The sequence below is a fragment of the Tachyglossus aculeatus genome, chromosome 5 (assembly GCF_015852505.1).
Source record: "Tachyglossus aculeatus isolate mTacAcu1 chromosome 5, mTacAcu1.pri, whole genome shotgun sequence".
Taxonomy (NCBI): Eukaryota; Metazoa; Chordata; class Mammalia; order Monotremata; family Tachyglossidae; genus Tachyglossus; species Tachyglossus aculeatus.
In genome coordinates, this window is record NC_052070.1 from 52086989 (window position 1) to 52101761 (window position 14773).

Sequence of the window (14773 nt, forward strand, 5' to 3'; positions counted from 1 at the left end):
CCTGTCTCTGTTGAATCTATTCATATTATTCTCATATTTCCTCCTTCAAAAAAAGATGAAAAATTATTGAAATTAGTGAACACTGATAAAACCTTGAAGGTTCTGTACCAAAATCTAGCAATTTATAATCTGGCAATGACAAACGTAAAGACAATTCAGTAAACATGGGAATTTGGGAAAAGTTATTTTTCCTAAGAGTTCTGAAGCTATTTCTGTTTTAATCGTTTTAGTACAATGTAATATGGAATCCTTTATCCCAAACCACGTTGACTGTACAGTGGCAGAGGAAGATCTGTAATTGTGCTAGGGTGGAGCAGGTAGCAAAGAACATTAACTGGGCAGTCAGGCCTAAAGCCAGAGCTCAGAGTGAAAGGAACAGAGCAGAGAAAAGTAGCTTAGAAAAGCCAAGAAAGGGAGGTTCCCCGAGTGTAAAAAGGCAGAGACTGAGAATGAGTGTGGATGGGGGGAAGATGAATGGAGAGTATGTAACCTTGTTGTGGCAGGGAATGTGTCTGTTTATTGTTGCATTGTATCTTCCCAAGTTTGTAGTACAGCGCTCTGCACACAGTAAGCACTCAATAAATCTGATTGAATGAGTCAATGAATTAGAGGGGTACAGATGATCTGGAGGGAGAGAAAATTGAGATTCTCTTAGTTGCCTGAAAATTCGCTGTGGATTTTGGTTAGTCTGAACAAGTAGACTTGTGTTTTAGAAAATCAATAATAGTGATGGTATTTGTTAATCACTTAGTGCCAAGCATTGTGTCAAGTCCTGGGGTAGATACAAGGTAATTAGGTCCCACATGGGGCTCATTGTCTAAGAAGAAAGGAGAATAGGCAGTGAATCTTCATTTTCTAGATGAGGGAACTGAGGCCCAAGAAGTGAATTGACTTGCCCAAGATCACACAGTAGACCAGTGGCGTGGTTGGAATTAAAACCCAGGTCTTGTGACACCCAGGCTTTTTCCAGTAGGCTATTTAAGACTTGGAATTAGTAGTGAAATTAATCTTGGTAATGTAGTCAGGATAATAAGACATTAAGAATGGTTCCTACATAGTTGGCTACATTTTTTATGAGGGAAATATATTGATTACTTTACAAATTTGGTGCTATGTTTAATTAGCTTTGATTTACAGAGTCAATGATGAGTGATTAAGACAAAAATGTGGAAATCAACATGGTGGGGTGGGGGGAAATCTTTGTGTAAGTTTTTTTTCAAACTTTAAAGAAATAGCTCAATAGTTTATTCTGTGGATTATCAACCAAGGATGACATTTTCATGATTTTGAAATTAATTAAATGGAAAAATGAAAAGAAAGGAAAATAGAACATGTTCTGATTAGGCAAATGTTTCTTTTATAGAAATATGGATGCATTAAACTGAGATTCCTTCTATAAAACTTGTGTTCAAAACTTAACATTTGGAACCTTGCATCAAAAATAAGAGACTCTTCAATTTTCTTTTGCTTACAGTGTAATTTCTGAAGTTAATGCAAGATAGATGTACATTTTATGAGATATCTTTTCTTCCATTGTTCCACCGTTTTTGATGCCACAATGATGCGTCTTTTTCCAGCATCTTATCCGTACCACCATAAAAAGTCAGCTCCATTTTATAAAATAGTGGGATCAAGAATGTGCAAAGCAATCTCTTTTCTGACAGTGTTAGCAGAGGCCTAATAATAATAGTAATAATGGTAATAGTGGCATTAGGAGGCCTTCCCAGACTGAGTCCCCTCCTTCCTCTCCCCCTCTTACCCCTCCTCATCCCCCCAGCCTTACCTCCTTCCCCTCCCCACAGCACCTGTATATATGTATATATGTTTGTATGTATTTATTGCTCTATTTATTTTATTTGTACATATTTATTCTATTTATTTTATTTTGTTAATATTGTTAACAAAATTAAATAATTTAATAATTAAATAAATTTAATTTTGTTTTGTTGTCTGTCTCGCCCTTCTAGACTGTGAGCCCGCTGTTGGGTAGGGACCATCTCTATATGTTGCCAACTTGTACTTCCCAAGCACTTAGTACAGTGCTCTGCACACAGTAAGCGCTCAATAAATACGATTGAATGAATGAATTCGTTAAGCATTTACTATCTGCGAAGCACTTTACTGAGCTCTGGAGTAGATTCAGGAAAATCATGTAACGAGGAGTCCATGTGTGGCCCACAGTCTAAGCAGGAGGGAGGCAGGGATTTAATCCCTATTTAAGGTGAGGAAACTGAGGCCCAGACTACTTAAGAGATTTGTCCAAGGTCACGTAGCTGGCAAGTGATGGAGCAGGGATTAGAACCTGGCCCTCAGACTCCTAGTGCAAAGATTGGACAATGACGACTGAACACTTTTTCACCCACCCCGGGGGTGTTTTCAGGTTAATTTTGAAACACATCAGTTCACAGTGGTCAAAGCAGTCTGTACAGTTAGTTGTCTGTGCTGTTAAGGATCTTAGATATTCTGCTAACCGTAGAACCCAATTTTTATTTTCCTCCACTTCACTTAGATCCTAGCGGAGGAGGGGGGTTATTCTCATGTCTCTTGCCAGCTATTGCAGGCTTTTTTGGACAGCATTTTCATGAGTGTATTAAATCTAATATTAAAGACCAGTAAGAGAAAAATAAGTAGCTTGTGTTAAGTGGAAGGAATCTAGCACTTAAGTAGACAAGGTTCCTTGGGTTATCTTTTGTATGTGTTCATAGCAAGGTCAGCCTATCCCAATGGAGTTGGCACCGAGTCTTCTTTTCTCCAGCTCTTCCAGTATTTTTACAGTCATGGAACAGTGAGGTCTAGTGGAAAGAACACGTGTCTGGAAGTCAGAAGGACCTGGGTTCTAACCCTGGCTCCACCTCCTGTCCGCCGTGTGACCTTGAGCAAGTCACTTCACTTCTCTGTTCTTCAGTCATTTCACTGTAAAATGATGAAAATGACCAAATAATCTGTAAGACTGTGAGCCCCACATGGAACATGGAGTGTTTCTAACCTTATTAGATAGTTTCTTCTGCAGCACTTAGTGCCTGGAGCATAGTAAACACTTTATACATGCAATTTTTTTAAGCCTTGAGTCATAATAATAATTATAATACTTGTTAAGTACTTACTATATTTCAAGCACTGATCCAAGCGGTGGGGTAGATACAGCATAATCAGGACACAGTCTCTGTCCCACATGGGGCTCACTGTCTAAGAGGAAGGGAGAATAGATATTGAGCCCTTTTTTATCAGATGAGGAAACTGGGGCACAGAGAAGTTAAGTGAATTGCCCAAGGTCAAACAGTAGGAGATAGGTGGAGCTGAAATTAAAACCCAGATGTTCTGACTCCTAAACCTGCTTCTCCCGCTTTGGTGACCTGAAATACACTCTCCACATTCTGTTTTCAAGATGATACAATTTCCTCTTTTTGAAGGAAATTTTTAGGTAGATAATCATTTATCTTCTAGACTGTGAGCCCGTTGCTTGGTAGGGATTGTCTCTCTCTGTTGCCGAATTGTACTTTCCAAGCGCTTTGTACAGTGCTGTGCACACAGTAAGCATTTAATAAATATGATTGAATGAATGAATGACCTTTAAAGGGGAATGTGAGCATACTTAACAAAGACCATACTTCTTTTTCTTATCATTATTATTACTATTGTTTTCTCAGAATTTGTTCTAAATGCTCCAAAGTACAATGGTAAGGAAACCTTTAACCAATTCCTTAGTTTTAATTTAAAATGTTAGGACTTAGTGAAATTTCATAACCCACTTCTCTCTCACACTCAGTCATTCATATTTTATGGTTGTCATTGATACAGAAGCTTTGCATATTAGATTGTAGACTGTGTAGTCTCCTGGTGGGCAGGGATTGTGTCTTCCAATTCTATTATATTGTACTTTCCCAAGTGCCTTGTACAGTGCTCTGCACACAGTAAGTGCTCAATAAATACCATTGATTGATAGTAAAATTATTGCAGACCCTTAATGAATGGTGGTTTTAAATCAATCATTGCTTTAAAATTTCTAGTTTGGACATTCAAAATACAAAACCTTTACAAGTTTGTTTATATACTACTATATAACTAATTTCCCAGAACAGAAATCAAATACGCAATGAGCTGAGGTGTTATTTTTGGAGTGATCAAAACTGAATCCTCTGTTATAGTACTGTTTGAATTTTTATCATTAGGTATTTAAATTTTGTTTTACATCCTTAAATCAGAAAAAGGAATTTTAGTAGAGAAGAATCCCAGGACAATCGAGACTTCAGGTGGGTTGAGGCTGACTGTATAGTCCTTCATCTACCCTTGCTTCAGATCCCAGTGCAAGGCCTTAGAACAGTGCTTGGCCCATAGTAAGTGCTTAACAAATATCATCATTATTATTATTGTAAATGTTTCTAATGAACAGATGTCCATGCTGTTTTTAAAAGTCTCCAAAGGCAGAGAGATTCTGTTATCTACACAAGTTAACAGCAACCAGTGTCTCTCAACCCTCAAGGTCAGGACAGTTTTCCAGGGACTAACCCCAATGCTTCTTGTGAGTGAGAGCCCATTTTCTCTTGCCTAAGGTGCAGTGGAATTGGAGAGAATATGCTCCATTGTCACCTAAACAGTAGATGGATGTTTGTCTTAATCTTTTGGTCATTTTTAGTGATTAAATACCCCCGAATCCATTTTGCCTCCCCTCTTCAAGGTTTTATTTCCAATCCAGTATTCATTGGCATTGCTCTCCCCTATACCCTACTACACAGAGTATTTGAGATGATTTTTCTGCTCAGTTGTTTGCAGTTTGGATTGAGAAAATAACGTATCCTCATTGAGTGCTTCTTTTTTCCTGGCGTTCAGGGCTTCTTATAAGTACGTTTCTCTAGATTTTCTCCAGACAGTGCAGTTTGGCTGCCTTAATTATTTAGTCCAGTTTCTCCAGTGAAAGTCACAGGGGCCAACCTGGCTAATAAAGCATGCTCAACTCCATTAACTGTAGGTATGCACGGGTTTCAGTATGTGTCAGGTCTTTGGGTTTTGCAGCAGGGAAGGAGAGAAGGAAGGAGTCAGTAGTAGGGAGACTGAGAGCATTAGATTTAGTCCAAAGAAGAATTTGGAAAAGGCTGGAGCAAAATTTCTCTATTTCTTTGAATCCTTTAGCTACCATTGTATTTAGGGATGCAGTGTGCTTTTGGACACAGGAAGGAAGGAGCTTGAGGTAAAAGAAAGGAATTCAGGGCCATGAGTCAGGTGGGACTGGCAGGGCTAAGAATGGAAAATTTTTACTTTCATTTTAGGCTTACCATTATTAAGAACATTTCAAACCTTGTATTCCTCTCTCTAAATTAAGCTTAGCAAACTTTAAGTAGGGCAAACATTTATTTTAACTATTACAGATTCAGGGTTCCAGGAGGTTCATTAAAATGAGCTTTTATTTTAGATCGGGCAGATTTCCAAGTCGATGGTTTGCCCCTGCCACTTGGGGGTCCTGCATAGTGGTAAGAAGCAATCAGGCTCACCCTTCTTCCCACCTCCCTCAGTCAATCAATCAGTCATATATATTGAGTCCTTACTAGGCCTGGGCATCAGGGTTCTAATCCCAACTCCCCCACTTGTCAGCTGTGTGACCTTGGACAAGTGACTTCTCTGTGCCTCAGTTACCTCATCGGTAAAATGGGGATTAAGACTGTGAGTCCCATATGGGACAGGGACTGTGTCCAATCTGATTAGCTTGTATCTACCCCAGCACTTAGAACAGTGCTCAGTACATTCTTGTCTTGTCTTATGCTGTCGAGTCATCTCTGACCCATAGTGAATCCATGGAGATAGCTCTCCCAGAATACCCCATCTTCATCTGCAGTCTTCCTGGTAGTGTATCCATAGTTTTCTTGGTAAAAATGCAAGTGACTTACCATTGCCTTCTTCCGCGCAGTAAACTTGAGTCTCCAACCACGACTCTCTCCTATGCTGCTGCTGCCCAGCACAGGTGAGTTTTGACTTGTAGCAGATTGTCTTCCACTCGCTAGCCACAGCCCAAGCTGGGAATGGAATGCGGATGCCTCTGATTGACTCTCCCTCCCGTAGCCGAGACTGGTAGAGCACTAGAAACTATCCAGATGTGATCTTGAGAGTGGAGCTGGGTACACAGTAAGTTTAAAAAAAAATGGTATTTGTTATGCGCTTACTATGTGCCAAGCACTGTACTAAGCGCTGGGGTGGATACAAGCACATCAGGTTGGACATAGTACTTATCAAGTACCATAATTATTACTGTGTTTAGAGCACTGCAATAAACACTTGAGAGAGTGCAGGGTAACAGAGTCAGTAGACACATTCCCTGACCACAGTGAGCTCACAGCGTAGATAGGGAGACAGACATTAATCCTTCCACCTCCCTCTCACACCTCCCTCATCATAAAGAGGCTGGCAGCTATTGCCTGAGCGTGGCTCAGTGGAAAGAGCCCGGGCTTTGGAGTCAGAGGTCAGGGGTTCAAATCCCGGCTCCGCCAGTTGTCAGCTGTGTGACTTTGGGCAAGTCACTTCACTTCTCTGGGCCTCGGTTACCTTATCTGGAAAATGGGGATGAAGACTGTGAGCCCACCGTGGGACAACCTGATCACCTTGTAACCTCCCCAGCGCTTAGAACAGTGCTTTGCACATAGTAAGTGCTTAATAAATGCCGTTATTATTATTATCATTATTATTATTACTATTATTATTATTATGCCACGTGGCTCCAGCTCTGATTGGTGACATTTATTTAACAAACTCCAGCTGAAGTGGATCAACTATTCCACTCTTTCAAGGACTTGGATATGACCATAGTGGAAACTCCTCGTAGGTGGGGAGCATGTCCCATGCTTCCGTTGCACTTTTCCAAGTAGTCAGTTCAGTGCTTAGTAATTACCATAACTACCATTACTACTAATGATAATAGAGGTGTTTACTAAGCGCTTACAATACCAGCCTCGGGGTAGATACGAGATCATCAGGGCCCACATGGGGCTCACAGGCAAAGTCAGAGGGAGAGCAGGTATTGATTCCCATTTCACAGATGAGGGAACTGAGGCACAGAGAGGTTAAACGGTTTGGCCAAGGTCATATAGCAGAAAATCGCCGGAGCCGGGATGAGAACCCAGGTCTTTCTGACTTCCAGGCCTGGGCTCTTTCCATTAGGCCACGCTTTTTCATTACTGCCACTCTCCTGGTCCCTCCCCCATGTGATCCAGTCTTGGGCAGCCGGTGAATGGGAAGCAGGTGCCAGGCAGAGAAGCTGACTTACAAAATAAAATAAAAGGAAAACAAGATCATCATTATTAATGGTATTTATTGAGTGCTTAGTATGTGCGCAGCAGTGTACTAAGCACTTGGGAGAGTACAATATAACAGAGTCAATGCATATCTAACCTGCCAATGTCAGGTTTGCAGTTTAGAGGAGGTGACTGACATTAATATGAATAAATGATTTATAATTTACAGATATGTACTTAAGTGCTGTGCGGTTGAGGGTGGGGCAAATATCAAATGCCCAAAGATCACAGATCCAAGTGTGTGGTTGACATAGATGGGAGAGGGAATCGAGGGAAAAGGACACTTAATCTACACTATAAACTCACTATGGACAGGGAACATGTCCGCTATTTCTGTTACGTTGTAATCTCCCAAGTGCTTAGTACAGTGTTCTGCACATAGTAAACACTCAATAAATGGCACTGATTAATTGGCAAAGGCCTCTTGGAAGAGATTTGACCTTAATAAGGCTTTGATGGGGAGAGCAGTGGTCTGGCATATATGGAGTTGGAGGCAGAGGAGGAGCCCACAACAGAGATTGAGTGGCCAGAGAGACAGGAGGAAAACCAGGAAAGGACAGTGTCAGTGAAGCCAAAGTTGGATAGTGTTTCCAGGAAAAGGGGGCAGTCATCAGGGTCAAAGGTAGTTGAGAGGTCGAGGAGGATTAGAACGGGATGGAGCCCGTTGAATTTGTCAGGAAGGAGAACATTGGTGACCTTTGGGAGGGCGGTTTCTGTGGGTCAAGGAGAGAATTGGAGGAGAAGAACTTGAGGCAGTGGGTGTAGACAATTCGCTCAATGAGTTTGGAGTGGGATGGTAGGAGGGAGATGGGGTGATAACTGAAGGGAGATGTGGGGTCGAGGGAGATCTTTTTTAGGATGAGAAGACATGAACATATTTTAAAGCACTGGGGAAAAAGCCACTGGAGAGTGAACAGTTGAACATAGCGGTCAGAGAGGGAAGAAGGGAGTTGGCAGAGGCTTTGATAAGATGGAAAGGGATGGGTCGAAGGTGCAGGTGGAAGGGGTGGATTTTCTTCCATTGCCTTTTGTGATGCCTTTGCACTTGGATTTGTACCCTTTATAGAGAAGCAGCATGGCCTAGTGGTAAGAGCAGGGGCTTGGGAGTCAGAGGTCATGGGTTCTAATCCCACTTCTGTCACTTATCTGTTGTGTGACCTTGGGCAAGACACTTCACTGTGACCTTGGGCAAAACACTTCACTTCTGTGTGCCTCGGTTACCTCATTTGTAAAACGGGGATTAAGACTGTGAGCCCCACGTGGGACTACCTGATCACCTTGTAGCTACCCTAGTGCTTAGAACAGTACTTGGCACATAGTAAGCGATTAACAAATATCATAATTATCATTATTTTTGTTTTCCCGTCCCTCAGCCCCACAGCACTATGTATCTGTATTTTATTTATCTTAATGTCTGCCTTCCCCTCTAGTGTGTAAACTTATTGCGGACGGGGAATGTGTCTGCCAAATCCGTTACATTGTATCCTCCCAAGCGCTTCATACAGTATTCTGCACAACATAAGCACTCAATAAATATGATGGATTTATGGGAGGTGGGGAGGGGGAAGGAGTTCCAGGCTAGGGGGAGGAAGTGGGAAAGGGGTTGACGGTGAGATAGACAAGATCAGGGCACAGTGAGTAAGCTGGTGCCAGGGGAGCCAAGTGTGTGGGCTGGGCTGGAGTAGGAGATCAGTGAAGCAAGGTAGGAGGGGCTGATCCAATGGTAAGAAGTTTCTATTTGATGTGAAAGTGGATGGGCAACCATTGGATCTATTCAGGATTCTCCTCAAACTGAGACCCCCACTGTGGCAAACTGGGCCACTTAGGGGGCATATGCCTTTCACTTGAATTCAGATTGGAAAAATAAAGTACATTCCAAGAGAGAGAACTGAGACTTCTATTTTGTTTATAACATGGATAAGCGAGATTTTATTTGAGGCTAGTAGGATTGAAAAAGGAATTGAACCTCAGGTAAGTGCCATGTTTGCTTCTTCTGTGGCTTGCCCTCTGTAGTTTTTTCTCTCTCCTCAACTGCATACACTACAACAGATGGGGTATATTTGGACTTGGCTTTTATAGTTGTTTACTTTGAGGCTTGTTTTTTAAATTTCCTTTAAAGTTTCACCATCATATAAAAAAATGGGAAAGCTAGTAGTCTCTAAATTTGCATGTTTCCTTTTTTTCAAGTACATAAAGGAAAACACTTTTCTAAAAGAATAAGTGCTTCTTGGGGGCAAATTCAACTACTTAGCGTTGTTTTGAATCTTGCCTTTGGTTCTTTTAAAAGTCCTTGCTCAGTGTTTCCCCATACAAAGGAAACTTTGCCTCCTTAATATTTTCATGTATATATCAGCATATTGTTTTAGAAGGATCAACTCTCCTCCTCCTTGACCACTGTATCTCAGAGAAGCAGCATGGTTCAGTGGAAAGAGCATGGGCTTTGGAGTCGGTGGTCATAGGTTCAAGTCCTGGCTCCGCCAATTGTCAGCTGTGTGACTTTGGGCAAGTCACTTAACTTCTCTGTGCCTAGTGCCCTTATCTGTAAAATGGGGATTAAGACTGCGAGCCCCATGTGGGGCAACCTGATCACCTTGTAACCTCCCCAGCGCTTAGAACAGTGCTTTGCACATAGTAAGCGCTTAATAAATGCCATCATTATTATTATTATTCATCCCAGTATTCAGCCCTTTAGTAAATCCTGCTAGTCTACCATCAGAGCATCACTACAATGTTGATCCAAGCTCATATCATATTCCACTTGACTACTGCATCAGGCTCCTTCCTGACCTCCCTGCCTCCTCTCTGTCCCCAATCCAGGCCATGCTTTTCTCTGTTGAGTGGATCAGTTTTCTAAAAAGCCATTCAGTCCATGTTTCTCCACTCCTTCAGAACCTCCAGTGGTTGCTCATCCAACTGTGCATCAAACAGAAACTCCTTACCGTTGGCTTTAAAGCAGTTGGACTGCTTGCCCCCTCCTATCCATTTTTCTTCTTCTCTCTCCCTTCTTTCACTGGTAGCCACAGATGTTTACTATGAAGCAACTATGCAGGATGATGATACCATCACATTTCACCATGCGCAGGGTGATGCGAAGATGACCCAGACGTGGAGGGGGTGGGGGTGGGGGGGCCCATGAAATGGAGAGAGGAGAGGTTAGTCTGACCCAGTGAGTCCACTGTTGGGTAGGGACTGTCTCTATATGTTGCCAATTTGTACTTCCCAAGCGCTTAGTACAGTGCTCTGCACATAGTAAGCGCTCAATAAATACGATTGACGACGACGACCCAGTGACTGCCCAGTGGACTTGCCCTGGGCTGGAGTGGGAGGGCAATGCATTTAAAATCACTACTGCTCTGTGGGGACAGGGATAAGACATGTAAAACCTTTAGATTCACAATGTCGTAAAATACGCTAACATGTTGTTTAAATTGGGAGGATGTTTTGCTTTTTTTTGCACATCAGCTGCTCATTCTGAGTCGTTCTTCTCCGGAAAAAGGTTTTGACTCCTGGTATAGCTTTTTAATTTTTCTAAAGCACACTTCATCCCCATTATTATTTTCCTCCATTTTATAGGCTAAGGGGTTGGGGGGGTGAAGTGACTTGCCCAAAGTTTCACAGCAAGCCGATGGTAGAGGCGGTAGAGCTGGTAGAGTGGTAGAGCAGATTAGAACCTCTGTCTCTGCTCTGCAGGTTCTCGAGATACGTCGTCCCTATTTCAGTAGGAAACTTATAAACCATTTTCTATCAAGTGTGTTACAGGGCAGAATGTGGCATGATGGGATTAAAAGCACACTTCAAATATGTCAATATAATTAGATAGTACCAATATAATGTAGTAGATCACGGGCAAGTTAGCAAACATTTGAAATTATAAGAAAATAGCCATAGGTCCAAAAAGAATTTGGATGTAATCGTAGAAACAAATATGTGTGTGTGTGTGTGTGTGTGTGTGTGTGTGTGTGTGTGTGTGTGTCCCCTTCTAGACTGTGAACCATTGTTGGGTAGGGACTGCCTCTTTATGTTGCCAAATTGTATTTTCCAAGCACTTAGTACAGTGCTCTGCACACAGTAAGCACTCAATAAATAGGATTGAATGAATGAATACCAGTATAGTACAATGGTAGCAAGGAATTTAACAAACATTTAAAATGATAGATTACAGTATTTTAATTTAGACACACATTGCTTGACTGAAACAGTTTATAAAACATTCTTGGTTTTTGAAATAGCATCTCCTCTAGACTGTAAGCTCATTGTGGGCAGGGAACATGTTTACCAACTCTGTTATATTGTACTCTCTCTAGCGCTTAATACAGTGCTCTGCACACACACACACACAGCAAGCGCTCAGTAAACACAACTGATTGATCCACTTTTCTGTTGAGGTGCATAAACACATTTCAGGGAAAGTTCAAGCCCTTATTAAGAGTACTGAACGGCATCAGCCCAGTAGTATTTCGACAACTCAGTTTCGGTTTTGCTTGATTTTGGATTTTCCATTCGAAAGGCCGACTCCATCCGATATGTTTGTTCTCTGTTCACTTGTGTGATCCTACTGCTTTTTACGTCTAGGACTTTACCAAATCTGAGGAAGCAGTTGAGACCCTAGCTGATGTACCTGCTCATGTCCTTCGAGGACTTCCTGAGGGAGTGAACCTGTCCCCTTCTGCTATTGACAAGACACGGCTTGGTGAGTGTTTTCACTGGGAGGAGACCAAAGGAATATTCTTCCAAAATATAAAATGGTGGGTTGATGTTTACTCTTCAGATTTCAGGGTTTGTCTGTTCATGCAAATCAATCAGTCAGTCAGTCAGGGGCATTTATTGAGGGCTTACTGTGCACAGAGCTCTGTCCTAAGTATTTGGGAGAATACACTGCAGCAGAGTTGGTAGACACATTCCCTGCCACCTGCATGGCATCTCTAAAAACATGCTTTCCTCTCCGTCCAAACTGCTTCCCTGTTGATCCAAGCACTTATCGTATCTCACCTTGACTCCTGCATCAGCATCTCCCCGACCTCCTTGCCTCTGCCTCTCCCCAGCCCAGTCCTTATTTCACTCAGCTGCCCAGATCATTTATCATTATTTTTTTTAATGTTCATTCTGTCTTCCCACTCCTTTAGATAATAATAATAATGATAGCATTTATTAAGCGCTTACCGTGTGCAAAGAACTATTCTAAGCCCTGGGGAGGTTACAAGGTGATCAGGTTGTCCCACGGTGGGGCTCACAGTCTTCATCCCCATTTTACAGATGAGGGAACTGAGGCCCAGAGAAATGAAGTGACTTGCCCAAAGTCACACAGCTGGCAAAAGACTCCAGGGGTTGCCCATCCTACCTCCACATCAAACAAATTCCTTAAAAAAGACTTTAAAACAGTCAATCAGATCTCCCCATCCGAGCTTATTTCACTCTAGTCTGTCTTCATATATGACAGGCTGCCACTCTCCCAATCAATCGTACTTATTGAGCGCTTATTCTCCCCACGTTCAGAACCGTATTAAAATCATATCTCCTCCCCAAGGGATCTCCAGACGAAGCCCTCATTTTCTTCTTCCCCCATTTCCTTCTACATCACTTCTGCACTTGGATCTGTACCCTTTGGGCTCCACAGCACTAAGGCACATACCTGTAATTCATTTTAAATGTTTGTCTCTGTAAGCTTCTTGTGGGCAGGGAACTTGTGTACCCTCCGTTGTGTGGCCAAGAGGATAGAGCTTGGGTGTGGGAGTCAGCAGGTCCTGGGTTCTGGTCCCGGCTCTGCAGTTTGCTGCATGACCTTGGGCAGTTCATTTAACTTCTCTATGCCTCAATTATCTCATCTGTAAAATGGGGATTAAGATTTTGAGCCCCATGTGGGACATGGAATGTGTCCAACCTGATTAGCTTGTACCCACCCCGGCGCTTAGAACAGTGTCTGGCACATAGTAAGCGCTTAACAAATGCCATAATTATTATTCAAGGCAAGCAGCTTTATTGAAATCGTGAATTAAAATTTCAGTCAATCATTGGTATTCATTGAGCAGTTATGTTCAGAGCACTGTACTAAGCACTTGTGGGTCATGATAAAATGAGAGCTTAATGAAGAGAAATAAATGAGATGGTGACACCTAAGTATGACCCAAATATGAATTGTCTGTTTTTCTTTTATTGTATTAAAGACCAAAGCTCAAGTGTATAAATAAATCTTATTTTCTGGTCTGTATTTGACAAGAAGGAAAAGAGCTAACTTTTCAGTTCAGTGTTGGTTACGTTGGAATTTATCCTTTTATTCTTTTTTTGTGTGTGTTTGTGTGTGGGTGTTCCTGTGGGTTGTGTCTCAAATTAAACATGTCTAGTTCCAGTATTTCAACTGGATGTACTCTTTCTAATTTTCCAAGCTTCACAGCAGGGGATGAGATTTCAGATCAGTAAAAAGAATGTCAACTATGTTTTGAAATGATTCTAAATTTCTCTTAGAAAATAGAAAGGGGAGAGTTATTATCCACACTGTGGTGTCAGATGTAGAATGATGGAAACCATCTTATTAGTTCTGTTTTTAAGCAATTCCTAAAGAATGTGAAAGAATGTGAGCCCCAAATGGGGGAGGGACTGTGCCTATTTGGATTTTCTCATATAAGCTTGCCCCTCCTACCATGCCTCACTGATACTCTACTATGGCTCAGTCTGTACACTTTCCTCCTCTAACATCAATTTATTTTCTAGACCTCAATCTCATCTATCTCGCCGCCAAGCCCTTGCCCACATTATTCCTCTGGCCTGGAGCTCTCTCCTCCTCCATATGTGGCAGACCAACCCACTCTCCCCACCTTCAAAGCCTTATTTTTATAATTTTTTATGATATTTGTTAAGCACTTACGATGTGCCAGGCAGCATACTAAGTGCTGTTGTAGATAGAAGATAATCAGGTTGTATACCGTCCCGGTCCCACATGGCATTCACAGTCTTAATCCCCATTTTACAGATGAGGTGACTGAGGCACAGAGAAGTTTTGACTTCCCCAACGTCACACAGCAGAGAGGTGGCAGAGCTAGGATTAGAACTCAGGTCCTTCTGATGCCCAGGCCTGTGCTCTGTCCACTAGGCTACACTTCTTACATCTCTTCCAAGAGACCTTCCCCTGCTAAACCCTCATTTCCTCTAGATTGTAAACTTATTCTGGGCAGGGAACGTGTCTACCAACTCTGTTATACTGTTACATTGTACTCTCCCAAACGCTTAATATAGTGCTCTGTGCACAGGGAACAGTAAATTTGATTGATTTATTTCCCCTACTCCCTCTCCCTTCTGTGACACCTATACTATTTGAATCTATACCCTTTAAACATGTGATATTAATTTCATCTTCAGTCTCACAGCACTTCTGTACATGCAGGCAGTTCATTTATTTACATTAATGTCTGTTTCTCCCTCAAAACTATAAGCTCCTTGTGGGCAGGAAATTTATTCAAAAGGTCTGTTTATTGTATTCTCCCAAGCGCTTAATGCAGTGCCCT

At 41.9% G+C, this 14773-nt stretch overlaps 1 protein-coding gene across 5 annotated transcripts in view; it reads left to right on the plus strand.

Annotated features, from left to right (window-relative positions):
* PRDM2 (PR/SET domain 2) overlaps nt 1–14773 on the plus strand; it is a 228131-nt gene that overhangs the window by 37802 nt on the left and 175556 nt on the right. For 4 of the 5 annotated variants that reach the window (XM_038747237.1, XM_038747232.1, XM_038747234.1 and 1 more), the window contains one exon: nt 11850–11967. Coding sequence is in view for 3 of the 5 variants with exons in the window: in XM_038747232.1 (XP_038603160.1) it covers nt 11850–11967 (118 nt within the window). In the remaining 2 variants the exon portion in view is untranslated. Of the gene's footprint in view, nt 1–11849; nt 11968–14773 lie in introns of those variants that run through there. The other variant, XM_038747236.1, reaches the window with a different exon arrangement.